This window comes from Rhodotorula toruloides (genome assembly GCF_000320785.1).
Source record: "Rhodotorula toruloides NP11 unplaced genomic scaffold Scaffold7, whole genome shotgun sequence".
NCBI classification, from domain to species: Eukaryota; Fungi; Basidiomycota; class Microbotryomycetes; order Sporidiobolales; family Sporidiobolaceae; genus Rhodotorula; species Rhodotorula toruloides.
In genome coordinates this window covers 288,439-310,214 of record NW_015622967.1, presented here as the reverse complement: position 1 = coordinate 310,214, position 21,776 = coordinate 288,439, and the positions used below count along the sequence as shown (strand labels likewise).

General features: G+C 62.8%; 10 protein-coding genes across 10 annotated transcripts; 6 read left to right on the top strand and 4 right to left on the bottom strand.

Annotated features, from left to right (window-relative positions):
* Nucleotides 1-133: 133 nt before the first annotated feature.
* RHTO_07511 (Impact-like protein) lies at nucleotides 134-1,108 on the top strand (the record flags this gene model as incomplete). The annotated part of the gene is made up of 1 exon (XM_016421167.1): nucleotides 134-1,108. The coding sequence occupies one exon, from the start codon at nucleotides 134-136 to the stop codon at nucleotides 1,106-1,108; it is 975 nt and encodes a 324-aa protein (XP_016274288.1).
* Nucleotides 1,109-1,382: 274 nt separating this feature from the next.
* Nucleotides 1,383-2,837, bottom strand: RHTO_07510 (Immunoglobulin-like domain contaning protein; the record flags this gene model as incomplete). The annotated part of the gene is made up of 3 exons (XM_016421166.1): nucleotides 1,383-2,254; nucleotides 2,322-2,657; nucleotides 2,744-2,837. 3 exons carry the CDS (start codon nucleotides 2,835-2,837, stop codon nucleotides 1,383-1,385), a joined length of 1,302 nt encoding a protein of 433 aa, XP_016274287.1.
* Nucleotides 2,838-3,847: 1,010 nt separating this feature from the next.
* On the bottom strand, nucleotides 3,848-5,594 carry RHTO_07509 (serum paraoxonase/arylesterase; the record flags this gene model as incomplete). The annotated part of the gene is made up of 2 exons (XM_016421165.1): nucleotides 3,848-5,287; nucleotides 5,487-5,594. 2 exons carry the CDS (start codon nucleotides 5,592-5,594, stop codon nucleotides 3,848-3,850), a joined length of 1,548 nt encoding a protein of 515 aa, XP_016274286.1.
* A 760-nt stretch (nucleotides 5,595-6,354) lies between these two features.
* Nucleotides 6,355-9,252, top strand: RHTO_07508 (uncharacterized protein; the record flags this gene model as incomplete). The annotated part of the gene is made up of 3 exons (XM_016421164.1): nucleotides 6,355-6,449; nucleotides 6,515-6,893; nucleotides 6,997-9,252. The coding sequence occupies 3 exons, from the start codon at nucleotides 6,355-6,357 to the stop codon at nucleotides 9,250-9,252; spliced, it is 2,730 nt and encodes a 909-aa protein (XP_016274285.1).
* Nucleotides 9,253-9,500: 248 nt separating this feature from the next.
* RHTO_07507 (ribokinase) lies at nucleotides 9,501-10,913 on the bottom strand (the record flags this gene model as incomplete). Its single annotated transcript, XM_016421163.1, has 7 exons — nucleotides 9,501-9,719; nucleotides 9,779-10,321; nucleotides 10,398-10,508; nucleotides 10,564-10,601; nucleotides 10,667-10,719; nucleotides 10,780-10,798; nucleotides 10,862-10,913. 7 exons carry the CDS (start codon nucleotides 10,911-10,913, stop codon nucleotides 9,501-9,503), a joined length of 1,035 nt encoding a protein of 344 aa, XP_016274284.1.
* A 715-nt stretch (nucleotides 10,914-11,628) lies between these two features.
* On the top strand, nucleotides 11,629-12,407 carry RHTO_07506 (uncharacterized protein; the record flags this gene model as incomplete). Its single annotated transcript, XM_016421162.1, has 2 exons — nucleotides 11,629-12,078; nucleotides 12,141-12,407. The coding sequence occupies 2 exons, from the start codon at nucleotides 11,629-11,631 to the stop codon at nucleotides 12,405-12,407; spliced, it is 717 nt and encodes a 238-aa protein (XP_016274283.1).
* Nucleotides 12,408-12,938: 531 nt separating this feature from the next.
* Nucleotides 12,939-13,654, top strand: RHTO_07505 (uncharacterized protein; the record flags this gene model as incomplete). The annotated part of the gene is made up of 2 exons (XM_016421161.1): nucleotides 12,939-13,361; nucleotides 13,424-13,654. The coding sequence occupies 2 exons, from the start codon at nucleotides 12,939-12,941 to the stop codon at nucleotides 13,652-13,654; spliced, it is 654 nt and encodes a 217-aa protein (XP_016274282.1).
* A 603-nt stretch (nucleotides 13,655-14,257) lies between these two features.
* Nucleotides 14,258-15,291, bottom strand: RHTO_07504 (uncharacterized protein; the record flags this gene model as incomplete). The annotated part of the gene is made up of 6 exons (XM_016421160.1): nucleotides 14,258-14,456; nucleotides 14,517-14,656; nucleotides 14,722-14,772; nucleotides 14,843-14,917; nucleotides 14,992-15,053; nucleotides 15,183-15,291. 6 exons carry the CDS (start codon nucleotides 15,289-15,291, stop codon nucleotides 14,258-14,260), a joined length of 636 nt encoding a protein of 211 aa, XP_016274281.1.
* Nucleotides 15,292-16,598: 1,307 nt separating this feature from the next.
* On the top strand, nucleotides 16,599-17,460 carry RHTO_07503 (polyketide cyclase/dehydrase family protein; the record flags this gene model as incomplete). The annotated part of the gene is made up of 6 exons (XM_016421159.1): nucleotides 16,599-16,762; nucleotides 16,829-16,847; nucleotides 16,927-16,966; nucleotides 17,046-17,070; nucleotides 17,192-17,322; nucleotides 17,384-17,460. 6 exons carry the CDS (start codon nucleotides 16,599-16,601, stop codon nucleotides 17,458-17,460), a joined length of 456 nt encoding a protein of 151 aa, XP_016274280.1.
* An 801-nt stretch (nucleotides 17,461-18,261) lies between these two features.
* On the top strand, nucleotides 18,262-21,616 carry RHTO_07502 (regulatory protein Ral2; the record flags this gene model as incomplete). The annotated part of the gene is made up of 6 exons (XM_016421158.1): nucleotides 18,262-18,327; nucleotides 18,394-19,151; nucleotides 19,211-19,559; nucleotides 19,618-20,425; nucleotides 20,484-21,524; nucleotides 21,585-21,616. 6 exons carry the CDS (start codon nucleotides 18,262-18,264, stop codon nucleotides 21,614-21,616), a joined length of 3,054 nt encoding a protein of 1,017 aa, XP_016274279.1.
* Nucleotides 21,617-21,776: the final 160 nt, after the last annotated feature.

The following is a 21,776-nucleotide window of genomic DNA, read 5'->3' as shown; positions in this document are numbered from 1 at the left end:
CGAGTTCGCTGGATTGGCTCGCTGGGCTGCCAGAAACTCAGGTCAAACGTGTGCGAACTCTGCTTGCCGTTCCCGCCACCTCCCAGGTCCTTCCACTCCCCCTCCCCACCTCATCCCTCATCCCGACCGCCTCATGTCCAAACGAACAGCTTCGTCGACGTCCTTCGGCTCGTCCAACACTCCCTTAGCCAAGCGTACCTCACTCAACGCCTACTTCCCCTCGACAACCGGTCCTCCCAAACCCCCTTCACCCCTCGTCTCCAGCGACCCCCTCACCGACCGCTCAAGCACCTTCATCGCACACGCCGCGCCATGCACGAACCACACGCAAGCTCAGACGCTGCAGAACTACGTCCGCAACCTGCGCTCGACGACTCACCCGGTCGAATGTACACACGAAATCATGGCGTATCGGTGTATGGGATTGAAGCCGGGCAAGACGGGCCTGGATAGCGAGGACGATTGGAAGGTCGAAATTAACGGGGACGACGACGGCGAAAAGGGCGGGTCGACGATCATCAAGCAAGTCTTGACGCAGGAGGGCGGGGTGGACGTCGCAATTGTCGTGAGCAGGCTGTACGGGGGCGTCATGCTCGGCCCCGTGCGGTTCAACCACATCCGCGCCTGCGCCTCTCAAGCACTCTCGCGCCTCCTTTCAGCCCAGAACCTCTCGAACCTCCTCTCGCGCCTATCCTCCCTTGACGCCGAAATCGCCTCTCACTCTTCCTCGCCTACCAAAGCTCCTGCGAAGGACCAGTATGTCGGACTGGACGAGGCGAAGGCTGAGAGGCTTGTCACGGCGCGGGAGAAGAGGTTGGAGTTGTTGGTCAAGAAGAGGAGGCAGGAGGAGGAGGAGTTGTGGCGCGAGGTTGAGCGGCAGGAGGCGGAAGAGAACTCGGAGCCGGTTGAGCAGCCGGCGGTAGCGGGCGAGGTAAAGGAGGCGGAGGACGGTTCGGTCGATGCGAACGAGGAGGAGGAGGCGTTGGCGCGGGCGGTCGAAGACGAGGCGGGCGCCCAAGGCGGCGGCTTCCTGCCAGAAGAGGCGGGAGCGGTGGACGCAGAATCCAAGGAAGTAGCGGGTCAAGCCGGGTTGGCCAACGGGAAATGAACGCTTGCTTGCGCTTTCTGAGGCGACTCTCGCACAGGATGGAGTGCGAGAACGGAAGTGCGGATTGCAAGGTTGCTGAAGGGCTGCGAAAGGTGCCAGGTCATGAGAAAGTGCGAGGGGAGTCGATGCGGACGATACGGCAGGCGAACGATAAGGACGAGAAGGCGGATCGAAACCCTGGACGAGGACAACACGCAGAGACAGGTTCAAAGAGGTACTCGGTAAGCAAGGCAACAACAGTGGTCAGCTAAGCAGGGCAAGGACGAGCGAGCGACTAGACGAGAGGAGCACGAACAACCCGGCGACGCTTGGAAGAGGAGGGAGTACAGTCACCTGCGTCAATACTGCGCTTCGAAGGGCAGTCACCGGCGAGACATTCACTATCGTCGAAGGGAGAAGCCAAGCGCTTGATGCCTCGAGGCTGGACAGGAAGAGTCGGGGCGAAAGAGAAGTGAGGCTGCGAAACGGGCGTCGAGAAGCTGGGCAACAACATGGAGGGAGCGCAAGTCAGGACTGGTGCATCGTCGAAGAACGAGTCGTTGAGCCAGAAAGTCGGGTCAAAGTCGTCGGTGCCGTCCTCGCTCGCCCAAGCTGTCGAGGGTGTCGTGGGCGGGCTGCTGCTCGAGCTCGAGAGCAACGGCGTGAGCGACGAGGAGCGCGCCGAACAAAGGAACGTCTCCGAAGGTCCGTCAAGCAGGGAAGCAGATGAGTTGACGAGCGGGTCGAAGACGGATCGAGGGCGGAAGGGCGACTGTCGAGGCGGGTCGAACGAGGCGGACACGACCGGCGGAAGCGGCAAGGGCAGAGCGACCGCGGCGCTGTTGAAAGAGGACGGCGAGGGCGAGATGGGCGGCTTTCCAGTCGCTGGCTGTTGCGGCGGGGGCAGAAGCGGGGTCGAGGGGCCGGCATTGACAGGGACGGCGGGCATGTCGGGCGGAGTCGGCAAGTCGTAGCATTCGTCGACGCTCAGCCTAGCGACCCGCTGCCGGCTACCGACCGGCGAAGCGAGCTGGCTCGACGGCGGAGGAGTCGGAAGTCGCGGAGGAGTGGGAAGGCGAGGCGCCTGTGATGTGTGCGGCTTGGTCGCTTTTCCCTTGCGAGCGGCGCAGCACGTCGGGCAATTCTTGATGAAGCCGATGACGAGTTCTGCGAGATTGTCGAAAGAAGGGTCAGCGAGGCGAGAGGAAGAATACACGGAAAGCTGCGAGCGCACCCTTCGGGATGTGTGACCACTCAGCCTTGACGGCGTTGTACGTCTTGTCGCGCCCTCCGTGGCCCGTCCGCACGTGCGCGTCCTTGACGATGTCGTAGATCTCGTGCCGCTGAGCGACCGCCTCCCCAGCCGTCCTCGCACGAGTGTTCTGGTTGATCATGAAGTAGCGGACGAGCGGGTCGCCATTCGGACCGAGCGCTTCGCCGTTCTCGTCGCCAGCCGGACGGATGAACTCGAAGTGCGCGCGAGCCCAGTAGCGCTCGCCAGAGTCGCCGAGGGTCGTGTCGGAGGGGTCGCGGAGAGTGTCGAGGATGAAGGCGAAGAGGGTGCTGTCGACTGTAAATGCGTGCGAGAGCGTCAGCGCCCCTTGCGATCTCAGAGAAGCGGTCGGCGGAGGGAAGAAGTGGATGTGATGGACGCACTCAAAGCCTTTCCTCGCTTCGTCGGCCCCAGATTGGCGAGGTACCCCTCGACGAGCCTTTCAAAGACCTCCTCGGACGTCGTCTCCCTTGCCATGGTCGGGCAGTCGTGCGGGAGGCGAGGCTTGGTCGAGGTGAGGAAGGACGAAAGAAGGCTGACGGGGGAAGCGGTGCGGGTGCGTCTCGTTAGGTGTACTCTCGGTGCGCGTCCTGAAGCGCTTCAGCTAATCGTGAGTAAGCGAGCGAAGCAGACGAGCGTGTGTGAGGGTAAGAGGACGAGGAGGGAGAGCGACTGGCGGGAACAGAGAGTCTCCTCGCTCGGCCGTTGGTCGTACTCGTCCCGCCACCTTTACGATCGCACCCAGAGCCAACTCTGCGACCGTCCGCGATCAGCTGAGTCCCAACGGTTTCGAGGTACGGGAAGGAGAAGAGGGTCAGGCAAGACCGCGAGAGTCGGGCTAAGGCGAACTCAGTCGGCGGTGGGCGAAGCAATTGTCAGATGCGCAATGGAGAGTCTTCAGGTGAGCATCGAACGCCAAGGCTCGTGAGGCGATGAGGCGAGCAAGGCGAGGAGGAAGGAGGAAATGTTGAACGACGAGCGAGTCGAGCGAAGCCAGTCTGGCCAGCGCTTCTATGCGAGTACCAGCACTGGTAGCTCCGGTGTGCGCGCCGTGGCATCGCTCCGCCGGATCATACTGTGTGAGCGTACGCAAGGAGGTCCGAGCGAGGGAGCGAGCAAGCGGAGGAGCGTCTTCCGAGGTCCACTGAAAGCCTTGATGTCTGTCGAGCATGTATATGAGCTGCAAAACGTGGAGACCTAGCTGCACATGCGGGAAGAAGCGAGTAAGTTGAGTGGTGGGAAGGAAAGCAAGCGTCGAAGTCGCGAGGAGAAAGGCTCACTTGCGGAAGCACCTGGCTCTTTCCGCAACTCCTCTCGTGCTGCAAAACGAGCGCATACGTCTTTTCAGAGCTCCTGGCGTCGCTAGGTAACCACACAACGAGGAGAAACCGCCTCTTCGCCATGACCTTCCCAACCTCCCACTCCTCTTTCACGTTCCTCCTGCCTCCTCCCAACCTCCGGACCCTTGCGCCAAGCATACCCTGCCTCTACTCGCCCCGTTCCCTCTCCCGCACAAGGCGTACACCCTCGGCGTACAACCCCGTAACGACGATCCACCTCCCTCTGCCTTCCCCTTCCCCGCTGACAGCAGTCGTGCTCCCTCCGAATCCACCTTCCTCTGGTCTCCCACGGGATTGGAAGACCGTCTCCCATTCCTCCTCTTGACCCCTTGAGGACAAGGAAGAAAGAGGGTGCGGAACCGCAACAACCCAACTGCCCCCATCCTGCTCTCTCCAATCATATTTTAGTCGCCACTCCGCGAGTCGCTTCAAGCCGACCGCTGCGGCGAGTGAGGCGAGAGGTGAAGGAGGGCCGCTGTCGAACGAGAGACGGTGCGCGGCAGAGAGGAGGGCGAGGTATGAAGGATGACCGGCTGCGACGACGACGAACGTTTCGTCTTCCGGTGAGTGGACGCCAGAGGTTTGTGAGGAGGAAGAGAGGACGGAGAGGTTGTCGACGAGAAAGGGGAGAGAAACCGTGCGGATCAGCTCGAGTCTTGGAGCGGCGGAAGGAGAGGCGGGATCGATGCGGTAGAAGAGGAGTTGGCGCCGGGTTGTGGAGGCGACGACGAGCGTGTCTTTGGCCGGCGAGAGCGCGAGACCGTTCGCGAATGCCACGCCGGAGATCACTCGCTCTACCTCGACTTTCGCTTCCTGCCCATGTCGCGGTAAGTCAAAGCGCACGAAATCCACGCCCGACAGAGGCAGCGCAAAAATCGTCTCGACGGCATTCGCAAGTCGAGCAAAGACCAATGAAGAGCGGCGGTTGAAGCGATGGTCGTGCGAGAGGAAGAACGAGTTGGACGAGTACGCGGCGAGCGAGTTTGGTGCGCCTGTGAAGGAGGGATGGGATAGGGTTGCTAGGTGAGTGGCTGTAAATGCAAGCGGGTCGGAATTGGCGGGAGAGCGGGAGAGGGTAAAGATTTCGATAGTCGATCTGTTGGCGCGGTGATTGACGACAAACAACCGATCTTCTCCCTCCTCCGTCCGTTCAACCTCAATCCCAAGCGGATGGAACTCCCCCGTCCCCTCCCTCACCTCTTCCCACTCCATCTCAACCCTCCTCACTTTCCCCTCCAGCGGATCTACAACCCACAACCCCCCTCCGCCCGCGTAAGGGTCGGCGAGAGGGCCCATGACGGTGTTCCATTCCCTCCGGCTCGGATCGCACGAGAGGAGTGCCAAGTCGGGCGCGGACGCGGTCGGGGGACGGGAGGAGGGACGGAAGAGGAGGGCGTCTTCGCAGAATGCGAGGCGGTCTGCTGGGGAGAGGGAGGGGGAGGAGTGGAGCGTGGTGTGGCGGAGAGCGGCGGAGGAGGAGGAGGAGGCGGAGGAAGGGAAGCGGGCGTACTGGGCGGGGAGAGAGGGAGGAGAGAGGTGGAAGGGGAGGTTGCGGATGAAGGTCGTTGTCGAGAGGAAGAGAAGGAGCTGCCCAGGCGAGCGGAAGCAATAGCAAGAGCAATAGAGAGCAGACGAGAGTCAGCACAGGTGAGCCAGAATCGCAAGGGCGAGAGGGCGCGAGTGCGGTCGAGCGAGCAGGAGGGAACAAGTGCGACCTGCGGTCAGTACCGCTCCTCAAGCTTGGCACACACAAGCACAATCTGAGGAAGCACTGCCGCTGGCTCACAGGAAGAAAATGGGCGCAGCGGAGCAGATTTTGCGACGACCGTGTGCGTGGGAAGAGGCGCGGGACGGATGGCGAGGCTGCCGTCGAGGAGGACGTCTGCGGCCGCATGTGCTGCTACGCGCGAGACAGCACTACGGGTACGGCGGCCCGAGTACAGTAGGCTGGCAGGGTCGCGCGAACGGGAAAAAAGTCGTCGTGGGAGGAGGAGGACGACCGTGTGCCGTGAAGATCTGATGAGGTCGACGTCGTGGGTTCGGCGGAGACGGCCCCGCTTCCGCTCCATTGTCCCGGTTAGCGCGACAATTCAGACGCGTGCGTCTGGGCAGGGGCACAGGGAGATGCAGACGGCGTGAGGAGACAGGAGCAGAGCGGGGACGAGGAGAAAAGAAGGACGACGAGGGCGGCAGCGTCAGGAGATGGTGCCACGCGCGAGAGGAGAGCGTTCCGTTCGCTGCGGGATCTGAACGAGTTGCGGGGCAAGCACGTCGATTGCACTTGCTCAAACTGAAATGGAAGTCGAGAACGGGATCTTCTTGCGCTCCTTTGCGAACGCTCTCGCTCGTCTCACACCGCTCCCACGTCAACTTGACACTCTGCCAACGACGAAACTCGACGTTGGCGACGCAGCGCACACCCCGCCCTCGATGCTCGCCGCGCTGAGGCACTCGCGCTCGCCTCCTCTCCCGCGAGAAGAACGTGCGCCGCCGCAACCGACGTCGGGAACGCAACCCTGCCGAGGACGATGACGAGGACGAGGACGTCGAGTCGCTGCTGTATCTCGCCCAGGTGAGGCCAGCGAAGAGCCCTTTCACGAGGAGGACGAGGGAAAGGGAAAACGCGCGCTCACTCGCTCACTTTCCCCCGCCAGATGGACTTGATTGCGCACAAGCCACAGCAGGCGACCGTCAAGCTGCAGCACGCAGTCGACCTGGGCTCAAGCGCGGCGTGTGCGACCTTGGCCAAGTCCGTCGTCCTCGTCTCCTCTTCCCGCTTCATTCCCAGATCCTGACTTGTTCGCTCGTAAACAGCCTGCTCGCCCGTGGCTGGCGCGCAGAGACAGCTCGACCAGCACTGTCGTCCCCGCCCCTCGTCGGCCCCTCGCCGCCCGCGACCTCTCCGCCCGCGTCCCACCCTCCTCCTCACGCTTATCGCCCCCGCCCACCCCTCCGCCAACACTCGTCCGTCGCCGCACTGAGCGCACCGAGGCGCACAGCAGACTCGCAGCGCGCGGTCGGGCTGTTCTGCACCGGTCTCGAGGTCGAGCTGAGCAAGCCTGTTCGCCGGGACGGAGCCGACGCCAAGAGGGACGAGGACCCGGTCGAGAGCGGGTACGGCAGCGGAGAGGACGACGACGGCGCAGAGGGACGCTTCTTCAGCCTCGAGCGCGCACTGGACCTCGTCGTCGGCGTGCGTCTCGCTCGTTCGCTCTCTCCTCGCCAAGTCGATTGGGTCGACTCGCGCGTGGCCAGATGTGCTGACGTCGCTTTCTTCCTTCTTTCCTCGGATACAGGTCACAGACGCACACAGGTTCGGCGTACTGCACGCACCGCATACCCACCACACCGGACAACTCCCCTCACCGACCGACCAGGAGGGCGAGACGAACGACCTCTTGTGGCGGCGCAGCTCGAAACTCGCCTCTGAGCTTCTCGCACACGACGCAGTAGCGCCCGTACTGCACGCTCCGCCGACGCAGACCGAGCACCGACCGTCGCAGCGCCAGCGCCGCCGCGCTTCGTCCTCCGTCAGCCGCTCCTACACCCACCCCTCGTCGACCCTGACCGCATCACCGTCTCCCTCGTCCGCCGACAGTCAGACCGCCTCGCTCTTCTCGCCCAAGCGCAAACTCCAACTCACCATCGCCATCCACGCGCTCTACACCCTCGCCGTCCAATCCTTCGCCTCTTCCTCCTCCGCCTTCACCTCCTCCTCTTCTTCTTCGTCAGACGCCGAGAAACACTGGTCCACCATCGTCTCCCTCGCTCAGCCGTACGCCTCACTCGGCGGGATCGGGATCAAAGAAGCGGACGAGTTGGTCGAGAGGGCGGAGAGGAGACTCGAGTCTCTTCGGCACCAGGATATGGGCGCGCAGGAGCCTTGGAGGCTGGCGAAGAAGAAGGGCAAGGAGAGGCATGGAGAGCGAGAGGGGGAGGGGGAGGGAGTGTTGGGAACGAGCGCACTCACGATCCGGCCGGTGTCGGTCAGGAGCAGTACCACGGTGGGATCGTTTGGAGGACGGACCCCGAGGGTTGGGTCGGCGGCGGCGAAGTTTCATTTCCATGGAGAGGTGGACGAGGGAGACGAGGAGGCTGTTTCGCCGGCGCCTGTACCGGTCGCAGCCCTCGCCTCAGGTCTTCCAACCGCCGACCTCGCACACTCTCCGCCTTTCGCCCTCTCCCCGCCTAATGCATCGCTCGTCTCCCGCGTCCACTCGAGTTACTCGTCCACACCGTCGTCGAACGAAGAAGCGGCGTTGCAGTACCCCTCGCCGCCTGATACGCCGCCGACCGAGTTGCCCTCCCAACTTGCGCCTTTCTCGCCTCCTCCGCCCGAGCCGATCGCAGGTCCCTCGAGAACCTCGTCTCTCTCGCCGCCTCTTTCGACCGCGTCCGGCCTCGCACCCCTCTACGCACCCGACCGCTCCCCCTCCTCCGCCATCCCACGCGTAACCTCCACCCGCTCAATCCGCTCGACGCACTCGATCCTCTCCAACCTCAAACACGACCCCCTCCAATCCTACCTCGACCTGCGCCTCAAACGCGTCACCTCGTCAGCGAGTATCTGTACGGCCCCGCCGGACTTTTCGAGGCGGCGGTACGAGGGGAAGGGGAAGGGGAGGATGGTGGAGCCTGAGGAGGCGGAGGGTTTTGCGGTGGCTACGAATGGACGCGTAAGAATTAGGGCGAGCTCGAGAGCCCCTGCGCCAACTCGCCCCGAGCCCGAAGCGAAAACCTGGTTGTCGCGCTTCTGGTCAACAACCAAGAACCTCAAGGACCGGCCTGCTGCGGATCCAACGCAGGAAGGGACGAGCGACCTCGATCGGACGAGGAGTTCGAGCGCTGTGCATGAGTTGAGGAAGGCGCTCAGGAGGCACGAGGAGGCGAGCGAGGTGATGTATAGCTATTGGGGTGAGACGGAGTTTGTCGAGGACGAGGAGGTCGAGGGGGCGGAGCAGGGCGAGGTTGTTCAGGCGAGCAAGTTCGACTCGCCTGCCATCCCGCCGCAAGCGTCGACGTCCGGCGAGTCGGCGCAGGCTGCGAAGCTGAGGCAGTCGCTCGCTGAGGCGGTCAACTCGGCGCCTCGTCAACGTACGGCGTCGGGCAAGCGTTCCTTCGCGCTCAACGACCCGACCGCCTCTCTCGACCCCTCTTCCTCCCGCCGCTCCTCGCACGAACGCGACCGCGACCGCTCCTCCTCCCGCCGCCGCCACGCGCGCCAACACTCCGGCTCGTCCGCCACCTCGACTGCCACCACAATCGACGGTTTCCTCGCCCCTCCCTCACCCATCACTCGTCGCCGGCGCCGAAAATCCGAGCCTCGCCCTCTCAAGCCCGTCGCGATGGACCCCCTCCTCCTCGAACTCGAGAAGCGCTCGCGCGTGGGCGTGCAGACTGTCTGCGCGGCATGCGGGAAGAGGGGGCTGAATTTCCCTGCGTGTCGGAAGTGCACGAGGACGTACTGTGGCAGGACGTGCAGGATTGGGCAGAAGCATGCTTGTACGCAGTCGCCGCCCGCGACGCCGGAGAAGGCGAAAAGGCCGGCTTGAGGAGGGGCAACGAGCTTTCGCCGAGGAGGTACATGTGTTGGATATCGACGTTACTTGCTGTTGCGACACTTACGAAGAAAAGTATATATCGTTTGCCACGACTTGAGCGAGATGCGCAACGATGCGGGACGTGCACGAGTGGCAGAGTTGGCGAGACGAGCCACGACTGAGCCTTGCTCGAACATTGAGTGTTGCACACAATGCGCTCTAATGGCAGTGCTGTATTCTACGAGGAACGTCCGCTCCTCCTACCGCAACAGCGCCTCCCACTCCATTCCCTCCTTCCAGCCGTCGCCCATCCGCTCCTTCACCGCAGCAAGCGTTGGCACGCTCTCCATCGCGCCAGGCGACTCGACGCAGATTGCCGCTGCTTGACTGGCAATGGCGAGGACATCGCGGAGCTTGGCGGGTGTGAGGGCGAAGTCTGGCGAGCGAGGAAGGGTGGAGAGGAGGGTCGCGAAGTAGCCCTGTCAAAGTCAGGCATCAGCGAGGCCATGAAGCGAGCGCAGTGGAAAGCGAGACTGACTGTAAAGCAATCACCCGCACCCGTCGTGTCCTTCACGCCTCCGACCACCTTGCCTGGCCCAACCTCGACGACCGAACCATCCCGCAAGCTCGACACGACTCCATCCGCCCCTCTCGTCATGATGATCCCCGTCAAGCTACCGAGTGCTGTCCGTCTCAGCGCTCCCAGCAATGCTGCCGCTCCTCCGCTCGACTCCGTCGCGGTTGGATCTGCGAGTGCGGCGAGCAAGTCTGCTCCTTCTCCCTCATTGATAACGAGCCAGTCGAGATGTTGCCACTCAAACTCCGTAAGGGCTTGTCGGGAAGGCATCGGGCTTGGGTTGAAGAGGGTCGTCAGGCCGGCCGATTTGGCTCGTCGGAGGGCACCCTTGGTCTCCTGGAGCGGGATTTCGTTCTGGAGGAGGATATGCGAGTACGTCGATAGTTGCGCGGATGTGAGGTCGTGCAAGGGGGAGATTTGGGAGAAGTTGGCGCCGGGAAGGAGGACGATGCTGTTGTCGGCGGTTGAAGAGGAAAGCTGGATGACGGCGCGACCGGTCGGGAGCTGCACAAGACGGAGGTCAGTTCTGTAGACCATAGGAAACCCGCTTGGGACTCTGCGTTGACTAGCGAGGCCGTACCGTTTCGTCCGCGCCAAGCAGCGAAGTACCGACGCCATATCCTCCCAGCGTGTCTCGCAGCCATCCGCCGTCGTTACCCACGAGTCCAGCAAAGTCCACTTCCGCTCCAGCCTGCAAATATGGCTGGGTAAGCGTGGGCGGAAGCAAGGAAAGGAAGTTTGCGCACCTTGGCGGCTGCGACAGCCTGATTCGCGCCTTTCCCGCCTGCGCATCGATAACTCTGGTCAGCTTTCGCTGTCGAAGAACGACGACGATTCCGCCAGGCGCACCTGCTCGCCGCGAGTAGTCTGTAGACGAGATAGTCTCGCCCGAGCGAACGATGCTGAGGGTAGAGCACCGTCAGCGTTCTGCCCGGGATGTGAGCAGGCTTTTGAGACCGTACTGGTCGACGACAAAGAACTCTGCGATCGCTCAGGACGGTCAGCAAAGCGAATCAGCGGGAAGTGAGAGGGAGGTGAACGCACCGTCAATGTTGACCGAGCCGCGCACGATCAGCTTTTCAGGGGTATCAGGCATAGTTCTGGAGGTGTAGATGAGACTCTTGGACCGTTCTGAGGGGTTGAGGCAGCACTCAAGGAGCGAAGGAGGCGAAGGTGCGGCTTCGCGACTTTCCACCGCGCTCACATCGCTCAGGAGCTTACTTGTACAGCTCGTCGTGCTTCGTGAACCGCTATTCCCTTGCCTATCTGCCGCGCAGACCGCCCCGTCCCGCCCTCCCTTTGTTTTCGACTCCTCAACCTCGACAAACTGACGAAGTCGGAGGGACGGGTGCAAGGAGCTGGGGAGCTTCGTAAGGATACGGCCAGACAGCTGGACTCTAACAGGGACGGAAGGCCGCCGGCAGGCCACCTCAATGCGCCTGGGCGACCGATAAGCGTGACGACCTCGCTCCGCGCTGTGCGGTGCAGTCCTTTGTCCTGTAAAGCCCCCGCCTGCTCCTGTCGGTGCGTCAGATGGCCTTACTGCGTCTGCTGTAGCGCTGCCGGACCGATGAGCTGCAGTCTGGCAGCTCACCAGCTCCGACCGAGACTTTCCGCCTCGCTCCCTTTGTCCTCCTCTCCCCTGAATTCCGCTTCGAGCTTCCCCTTGTTCGTCTCAATGGGTTTCGCGGCATCTGAGTTTGAGACACGGCTGTTCTTCGACCAGCTGGTTTCGGGACCGCTGCCTCGGTCGACCAGGTCTGCCGCTCGCTCGCATCTCTTTCTCCTTCCTCACTCTGAAACCCGACACCATGCATCTTCTCGCCCCCGTCGCCAGCTTCCTCTCCGGCCTCGCGATCGCTCAGGCGATCCCAGTCGAACCGACGACAACCCTCCTCAAGCGCGCAACCGGTCCTCGCCTTACCTGGCAACAACAGCTCTCGTCCCTTTCCTCCGCCTCCGCCGCTTCCGCCGCGGCCTCCGCCGCCGCATCCTCTTCTCGCTCTATGACTACGGCGACCCCGAGCTTCACCCGCATCACTGGCGGCTCGCGCAAGTCCGCTTCGCTCCCCTCCTCATCGACCTCTGCGCCCGTCGCCTCCGCCACACCCTTCTCGAGCCTCGTCTTCGAAGGAAGATCGTACAATGTCACGTGGCAGCGCCGATACAACCTCTCGGACGTAGTCTGGCCGTTGAGCGCGACATGCGATGGCTACGAGACGGTCGATAAGGACTCCCGGGCCTGGCTCTGCGATGACTTCGTGCGTCCTCCTCAGGCTGCTCTCATCTCCCGGAAAGCTTCTAACTTGCCTTTGCTCCACAGCTCGCCAACCACCACGTCCCCTTAACCGCATTCTGCCACAAGACGGTCCACTCCGTCTACCTTGGCGGCGTCAGTGCCGGATTCAGCGAGACGAACATCATCGCTGGCTCGATGCCGGCACCCTTCTGCGAGGGCGATGGATTCGCGAAGCCAGGACCATACAACTTCTACCTCGGTTGGGGCTACGGCGAGGAGCATTCGTGCCGCGAAGACGGGCACGGCTGCGACATCAAGTTTGACTTCCCCGACGTCGATTTTCGGGTGTAGGCATCCGAGGCGGAGTGTAGGCTGGCCGCAGACTCGTAGACTTGTGATTGCAACTTCACCTTTCGCACTCCTTCTCTCAGGTCTGCTCCATGCGCTATAGCACGAAGAGACTTTGTGATCCGGCACGACTGCAGATCACACGCTATTGAGGCGACGCGGTGAGAGAAGCAGCGTCTTGTCCGCGTCGACCTTCGCAAACCGCTCCTTTCGCGCTCTCTCGCTCTGTCGGGGCACGGCCGACCCATACGGGTGTTTGCTGTGCCTCTACGGCGCTATAATTCATCAGGGGGCGCTCCACGGACCGGCCAAGCGCCTCAAGCGAGACTTTCCGCCTCGCTCCCTTTGTCCTCCTCTCCCCTCGATTCCGCTTCGAGCTTCCCCTTGTTCGTGTCAATGGGTTTCGCGGCATCTGAGTTTGAGACACGGCTGTCCTTTGACGAGCTGGTCTCGGAACCCTGGCTTGGGTCGAGCAGTCCTCGCTTCTCGCTCTTCTCTCCTCTCTCTTCACCCACCCTCGCCACCCCAGCGACGATGCACCTCCTCACCTCCGTTGCCGCTCTCCTTTCCGGCCTCACCGTCGCCCAGGCGATCCCAGTCGAGCCGACGACAACTCCCCTCAAGCGCGCAACCGGTCCTCGCCTCACCTGGCAACAACAGCTCTCGTCCCTCTCCTCCGCCTCCGCAGCTTCTGCCGCCGCCGCCGCCGCTGCTTCTTCCTCTCGTTCACCGACAACCGCAAAGCCAAGTTCCACCCGCGTCACCGGCGGCTCACGCGCATCCTCCCTCTCCTCCTCTCCGCCTGCTCCGTCACCGACGTCCATCAACGGCGTCGAGTTCGTCGGCGTGACGTACAACATGACCGCGGCTTCGAAGCAGCCCTATCCGCTGGGCGAGATCTGTCCTGGCGCGGAAACTGTGGCGAAGGAATCGCAGTTTTACGTCTGCGAAGACTTTGTGCGTGCTGCTCTCTCCCGCCTGACTTCATCGCGACAGAGCTGACGAGCTTGAACAAGCAGTTGTCCAACCACGCCGTCCCTCTCTCGTCCCTCTGCGGCCAAACCCTGACCTACCACGCCTACCCAGCCTTCGAATTCGCCCTCTTGCAATCCCCCAACGGTACAGGCATCGTAGTAGGCTCGATGCCCTCGCCTCACTGCCACGGCGACGGATTCGCGATGCTCCGCGAACCGGGCGTCAACGAGAGGCTCAGTCGGCCTGAACCGTTTGATTTTGGGAGGGTTAATTGATGTGAGTCGACGGGAGGCGATGGCTGTGGTGTCAAGTTCACGATTGCGTGAGGTGGGACAGAAGGGGGGCGGTGAGGCGGAGCCGACAGTGGGAGGGAGGAGGACAGAGGAGAAGGAGGAATTAACGGACCGTATTTATCTCGAGCTCCCTGCATCGCGACACCTTATTGTACCTTCGCCTGCATTTTCTGAGACGAAGCTTGAAAGCGAGAAGCAAGCGAGAGCGCATCCTCCTCCTCCTCTTCCTCATCGACCTTCGCAACCCCTGCTTCCCTCCTTCTCGCTCTCCCCTACTCGCGCAGCCGCAGCTCCCTCTCTCTTCTCTCTTCGTGCGGGGCGCGATGTGACGTGTGAAAAGCAAAGATGCCCTTGCAGAAGACATTCAGCAGCCGAAAAAGAGGGATGAGGGAGTTGGAAAGGCAAAGGCAAAGGCGTGAGGTTACGGGTGCTAGGCTACGTGTGAGGAGATAGAGAGTGTGCGGAGAGGAGAGGAGAGAGAGAGGTGAGGCGTGATAAAAGAGGCGTCAAGACCAATTCGAACGAGAGGGTCCAGTGTCCGTTTCGTCAAGGCATCAGGCATCAAAAAGAAGCGAGGGGGTGCGTTTAGGCAAGGAGCGCAGCAGCGACACCTGCGGCTCCGACGAGTCCCGAGACGGCGAGGGTGGCGGCGCCGGACGAAGGCTTGGACGACTGCGAGGGCGAGGCGGCGGACGCGCCGGCGGATCCGGCAGACGAGGCGGCGGACGAGGCGCCTGCGGCGGCGGACGAGGCGGACGACTTGGCGCCGCCGGTGGTGGAGGCGCTGTATTGGCGAGCATTAGGATGCGAGAGGAAGGAAGAGAGGAAGGGAAAGGGAACGCACGCAGACGAGGCAGCAGCCGACGAGCGGGCGGCCGACGAGGAGCCAGCGGCAGCGGCGGTGGACGAACCAGCGGCGCCGCCCGCAGCGCCCGAAGCCGACTGGCCAACGCACGAGGTCGACGAACCGGCCTGGACGTTGACCTGTTCGAACGGGGCGGTCGAGCGTCAAATTCGAGCGAAGGCTGGGAGAGGAGGATGAGGCGCACCTGAGCGGTGTAGGCCGACTGGCCAGTCGAGTCAGTCAAGCCGATGGTGACCTGCGTGTGAGCGAAGCGAAGCAAATCAGTGACGGTTCTGAGGGTCCAAAGCGCGGCGAAGCGAACGCACCGACGAGCCGGCAGGGACGTTGACGTTCCAGGTGTACGAGGTGACGGACTGGGCCGAGACGAGGGTCTCGATGACCTGCGCGAAGAGGAGGCAAGGGGTCAGTCTCCGCGGGAACTCGGCGTGAGGAAGGGGAAAGGCGCGCGACGCACGTCCGAGGTCGTGCCACCCTGGAGGACGCGAACGTAGTAAGGAGCCGATCCGCCAGCCCACGCTGCGAGATGGAAGGAAGACGCGTGCGATCGAGGGTCAGCGAGAGAGATTCAGTCGCGACGGAGAAAGGTCCCGACGCGGCTGATTCGCGTCGGACGTGGCGGGATAGGTAGGGAGGGTGGTCACGCACAGAGCTGGTAGGGCTCGCAGGTGTAGAGGGCGGTCGGGGTGTTGATGGTCTGCGCCGAGGCGAGGCCGGCGAGGGCGAGAGCAGAGGCGGCGTAGGCGACGGTCTTCATCTGCGTGGTGGTTCACGTACACGAGGTAGACGGATCGAGCGCGATGGTAAGCGGTTGGGGAGAGAGTGAGAGTATGCCGAGGTGTCGGGAGTTGCGAGGTGAGCGAGCACACAAACACGCGGCAAAAGTTGGGACGGGGAGAGCGTCGTGCGGGATGCGGGTGGGTCGAGTACGCGTCGATGCACGTGTAGAGTGTGTGCGAGTGGGTACGAGTGGGCCAGAGGGATGTCAGCGTGTGCTGCGAAGGGGCGCGTTGGAGGACGAGGTCGAAGGGGTGTGGCACGTCCGTTCGAGTGCACGGCGCCGTGTGGGAGTGGTGTGGGTGGGTGAGAGCGTACCTTTGGAGTCGTAGAGAGTGAGTGAGAGACTGGCACGGGAGGAAGAGAGACTGAGCGAGAGGGAGGAGAGGGAAAGAGAGAGAGGGCGAGCGACACGAGAAGAGAGACAGAGCGTGCCCTCGAGCCACTCGCCAATCGCACTCGAGCAAGCACTGGGAGTGTGTGACGTACAGCTGAACAGTAGTACACAGCACAGTCCCTCGCCCGATGAACCCACAGCAGCAGCCAGCGCACCAGCACCCGTCTTCCCCCGTCGCAGCCCTCACGCAGACGCGTCGAGCACGCTCACAACACAGCAGCCTGTTGGTCGTCCGAGTGTAGCACGAGGATACAGTTGAAGGAAGACCTGCAAATCGCTCTGCTGACGTCCACGCGGACTCCGCTCACCTTGACGAGGTTGTGAAGCCTGTCTCGCCTTTTCCGCTCGCTCGCCTCTCGACTTGGAGACGTTGTACAAAGTCAGTACTGCTGCTATAACGCTACTTTGAGCCTGCAAGGACGAGCACAACACCTCTGCTCGCCCACAACACGTGCACCGCCGCACCGCATCACGCTCTTCCCCTCTCTCACTCACTCCGCACCCGCTACACCCGCTCAACCAAGTCAGTCTGCTCGTCTTACAGCTTTTGGATGCACGTGATTCGTGACTGGCTGGGCTGCGCGAGTCGCCGAGCGTTGGGACCGACGTTTGAGCGAGAGGAGGTCGAGAGGATACGGGGCTTGCTCGGACTCTGGGGCTGGGGAGGGGTCACGAGAGGTTGCTAGACGAGGATATGGAGGACAGGAGGGTGGTGTACGCGCACTTGGTCGGCTGGAATGGCTGGACGAGCGACCTTCACCTCCTCGCGAAAGTGGGGGGACCGGCACGCCTCGACGCCCAACCTCTCCGTGCGTTTCAGCATCACATACTTACCTCCCCCTCTCCCGCTCTCCCCATTCACTCAGCAGCTCCCCTCCAACCAGCCAACAATGTCCGCCCCCGTCCACGGCACCTACGTCGTCGAATCCGCCGTGATCCGCGCTCCGCTCGCCCAAGTCTGGCACCTCATCAAGCTCGGCGAGTTTTCAAAGTGGTTCTCGCAGCTTGAGAGCTCGGGACCGGCACCCAAGGGCGTGAGCGACGAGGTTGATGTGTGAGTCCGGTCCTGCGCCGAGTCTACCGATGAGCGCTCGCTGACTGGGTCTTTTGGGCGGGATAGGTTCGAGTGGAAGTTCAAGGTGCGCTGAGTTGCGCGCGACCTGACTCGGGCTCGAAGCGGACGAGCTCGTGCTGATGCAACGAGGTGGTCGTGCGCAGGACGGCACCGTCCTCCACCTCAAGCAGGAGGAGCACTCGTGTGCGTCTCCCTTCCACCCACTTTCAGCTTAGCGAAGGGTGAAGCGAAGGCTGATACATGTCCGGGCGTCCTCGCACAGCGCTCCGCCACTCGATCTCGTACAGGTTCGTCCGTCCTCTCGTTCTTCGAGCTACTGCCGCCATCCTCCCTGGCGGCATCCAGCTTGTGCAGCTTTCCGAGGGGAAGACGAATTAAACCCTAACACACCCACCTCACTGCGCGCAGCGTCATCTCGGCCCAGCCCGCCCTCTCCTACTCGTCCGTCATCTCGACCATCACCCTCTGGTCCGTCACGACCGGCGAATTCGCCGACTCGACCTTTGTCCAGTGGACCGGCCAGTTCTCTAGCGATGCCGGTGCGCTCCCCCCCTCTCGAACCTTGGAAAAGAGCTGACGAGGAGAGACTGCGTGGAACAGATGCCTCGGTCGTCGCTGATGCGTCGTGGAAGCGTAAGGATGCGCTTGGGGACCTTGCGAAGGCTGTCAAGGCCTGAACGAACCGCGATACTATACTCGACTCGCTTCGCCCGCTCGCTCGCTTGAAGCTTGGAGGAAAGGACGGAAAACCAAATGAAGTTGCAGTACCCAGAAAATGAATACGTTGTTCGCTCCGTCGTCGTCGAGCGGTGTGTTGTCGAGGGAAGAACATTCTGCATGGGACTACTTTGCTCCGCTCTTTGCGCCTTCGCATTCCCGCGCTAGAATCGCAGCGTGGCTTCGGGCGCTTCTCGCACGATCTGCTGCAAGCTTCGGAGATGGTCGCATCCGCTTTGCGACTCGGCTCCATCGAGCGCGCCGCTCACTCGTCGTGTCCTCTCGCTCGACATCGACGTCGACGAGGAGGAGCACTTCTCAGCGACTGCTTCGCGCGCTGAGCAGACAGTGCGACTTGCTTGTTGCTGCTGCTCTCCACCGCCTCACGGCCGAACGACGCACAGACCCGCCGGGCGTGCCAACACCCGCTCGACCCTCCTCTCCCGTCTCGTCCTCGTCCCGCCTCGCACGGCGCTCAGCTCGCGCCATTCATCTCTCCCCCGACGAGCTACCGACGTCCCCTTGCGCGAACGAACGGGTTTCGGGCAATCCGCGGGCCTCTCCTTCCCTCTTTCTCCCCTCTCGCCCCTCCCGCCCCCGCGCCTTTCGTTCGCGCTAAGGAAGGAGTCGACGTGCAGGAGGCTACGTACGAGTGATCGCATACGACGAGCTCGGGCTGTGCAGCAAACGTCCCGCCACCGCTTCTTCCTCGAGCCGTTCTTCGCGAAGGAAAGGCGGTCTTCTCGACCTTCGTCTCGGGGATGGCAGACTGGGTGGACTTGACTTCGACGGTGCGCAGGACCAGAGGCGATGTGCCTCCTCCTCTCGTGCGTCCCTTCCTCCCCCTCACCTCGTTCGCGACCCAGCTGATGCGAGAAGAAATGCGCGCGCAGGTCGGTGCATCCGTCACCCTCGTAGGCGACTCGATCTACGTCTTTGGCGGACGACCCGTCGCGAGCCGCGAGATGGTCGACACGCTGTATGCGCTCGACCTGCGCCGACTCGTCTGGGACAAACTCTGGCCCCCTCCCTCGTCCGCTCCTCCAGCCTCGAAGGGCCCGACACCGCGATATTTCCACTCGGCGGCGGCTTGGGAGGACAAGCTCGTTGTTTTCGGAGGGCAGAGGTTCGTGCCGGCTTTGGGGTCGGGGGCGGGAAACGGCGAGGGACACCTCGAGACGCTGGACGAGTTGATCGTGTGGGACACGCAGGAAAGGTGTTGGTCATTCCCCAGCACTGCAGTGCGGAACGGCGCGAAGAGGCCTACCCCTCGGTATGCCCACCTCAGCGTCGTCTCGACCGTCTCGACCGAACCTATCGCGCTCTTTCCCCCGTCCTCCTCCTCTCTCCCCGCTTCTCGACGACCCTCAGACGCCCCGACCTCTTCACGCCTCCTCGTCCTCGGCGGCCAAGACTACGAAAACAACTACGTCTCGGACCTCGCCATCCTCGACCTTTCCACGATGGAGTGGGTCGCGCATGCGCAGTATCCGAGGAAGGCGGGAACGTATAGGTCTGTTGCGGCTGTGGGAGCGGTGGGTGTTAGGCCGAGGGAAGAGAGGGGCGCGAATGTCGTGTCGAGTTGGGCCGAGGGACCGACGGAGGAGAGGGAGGAACCGGTTTATGTTTTCTCCAATACAAACTTTGCGGCGTGCGTACTCGCTTCTCCAGCTTGATCTTGTATATGAGCTGACCTTGTACCGCGCGCAGTCCCCGCCGCGATCTCGACCGCCTGCCAACAATCCACGACTCCCTCCCCTCGCCCGCCTACACCTCCCTCGCCGACTCTCTAACAGGCGACTCCCACCCCCCAGGCCTACGCTTCCCGCACGCCTATATCTGCGGCACACACCTCGTCCTCTCCGGCGCCGACGTCGGCCCCGATTCAGCCCGCTTCGTCGTCTGGACGCTTGAGCTGACGAGGATGCGATGGGAGCGAGTAGCGGTCGAGAAGGTGTTTGGGAAGAGTAGTTGGGGACCGGCGATTGGGTGGAGGAATACGCTGGTGGTTGTCGGAGCGGGAGAGAGGGATTTGCTCGAGGACTATGCGTCGAGACAGGTGCGTTTGCTTCATCTCTCCCCTAGCAGACTACCGAGACTGACAATCGTGCGGACAGACCAATTTCTCGCAAGTCGCGTTCGTCGACCTCGAAGGATTCGGCGTCTACGTTCCTCCCTCGCAGGCTCTCCCTCCCGCACAACAACAACTCGGCCTCGTACAGCTCTCGCAGACGCAGCTACACGATTTCGAGATCGTCTGCAGCGACAAGGAGCGGTTGGGGTGTAGTCGGAGGGTGCTTGAGGCGCGGTGGCCGTGGTTCGCGGAGGAATTGGAGGCGGTTAGGGCGAGGCAAGATGCGGCGATTGAGGCGCGGCACCAGCGGGCGGTGATTGGCTCGCCCGCGTACGCTGACTCGAGCGACGACGAGCCTATCGATGGAGCGCTACAGCGAGCGAGTTCGCCTTTACCGAGCAGGCGGGCAGCTCGTTCGACCGCGACGATCCGCCCACCGTCCCGCGTCTTTCCTCTCACGACTTCGACTCTCCACCTCCCGCTTCCTTCGTCAGACGTCAAAGCCCTCCTGCAGTACTTCTACTCCCTCTCCCTCCTCACGCCTCTCCAGCGCTCTCTCCCGACCCTCTCCTCCTTCCTCTCCTTCACAAAAACTCACGACACGGTCCTCCCATCCCTTCGGACACTCGTCGTTCACGCACTCCACGAAACGCTCGACGACCACCCCGAAGCGGCGGCTAAGGTGTACGAGGCGGTGGCGCTGGGCGACTCGGTTGCGCTGCAGATTAGGGCCATGCAGGTCATGCTCAAGGGTGGGATGGCGGGTGATGCGAGTCCGTTGGCGGGAGAAGCGAGGAGGGGGAGCGCATCGACGGATGCGGGAAGGTCGAGGTATTCGCTCTACAGTCAAGGTGCGTCCCTTCCGTCGAAGAGTTTCGGCGATGTACTGACACCAATGCGTTTGTGCAGCGTCGAGCTTGTCGGCCTATTCGGGCCTCGAGTCGGGCAGCGACCACGGCCACTCGAACCTCATGCGCTCTCCCGCCTCGCACGCCAGCAGTCCTCCTTCATCCGTCTACAACGGCGGCAGCCTCGCCGGATCGAAGTTTACGACGCCGTCTTCGCCTCTGCCGCCGCTTCCGCCTCAGGCCTCGCCACTCCCTCCTCTTCCGCAGCAAAACGCCTCGCTTCCGTCTCTGCCGCCGCCTATCACGCAGGCTCCGCTTCCTCAACCTCCTTCCGCACCCTATTCGCCTCCGTGTCCTTCGCATCCCGCCTCTCGCTCGCAATACCCAGCTTCCCGCGTACAGCCCAGCGGGCGAACCTCGTCGCTGGGCGTTCTCTCCGAGACGAGCGACACCTCGACTTTCTCGCATAGCCCGTCTCAGCTACCGCCTCCGCGTCTCGTTCACTCGCCGACGCCCTCGATGGCCATCTCGTCCTCGACGCCCGCTCGGATCGCCGAAGCCTGGCGCGAGGCGGAAGAGCGAGACCGCCAACAGCGTGCTGAAGCGCATCGACTCGCTGCAGAAGCCGAGCTCGCGCGTTCGGCAGCTGCCCTGCGCCTGCAGACGGAGCGGAAAGGCAGTACGGTCAGCGTGACCTTTACGCCTGCACCGGCTGAACAGGCCGCTCGCGAATTCGCGACGTCGCCTTTTCCGCCGGCCGTCTCGCCTACTCCGAGCGTGTCGGATCTGTACCACCAGACAGGCGACACGGGCTCGATTCATACGACCGGTTCGAGCGGGTCGGGCGGGACGAAGGTCTCGACGGAGAAGGTGCAGCAGAAGGCGGCTGTCGCAGTCAAAGCCGTCAAGAAGGGCTTCTTTTCGAGCCTCATCGCCGGCCCGACGATGCACAATGCCGGCGTCCAACGAGCTGTCCCGACTGGTCCGCCCGTCCGCAAGACCTACCCTGCGCCGCGCGCGAGGACAGCCAAGGGAGCGCAGGCGCTCGCAGCGAAGGCTGTCGTCGACGATGGAGCTTCGGCCGTCTCGGGCCTCTCTTCCGGTGCGCGCCGGCCCTTCTTGCTTTGAGAGCAGCTCAAGCTGACAAGTCTCTCTCCTGCAGGCGGCTCGTCTGGCGCCTCCTTCCGCCTCTGAAAAGCCCTCCTCCTGCCGCCTCCCACCATGTACATACAAACGATCACGCCCGCTTCACTCACCACCTCGCATGCAGATCTGTGCTCTCCGTCTTGGGTTTCGCGTCTCTTCCTCGCTCGGTTCTCTCCTTTATCACGTCGTGTCCTGCAAAATAGATGTG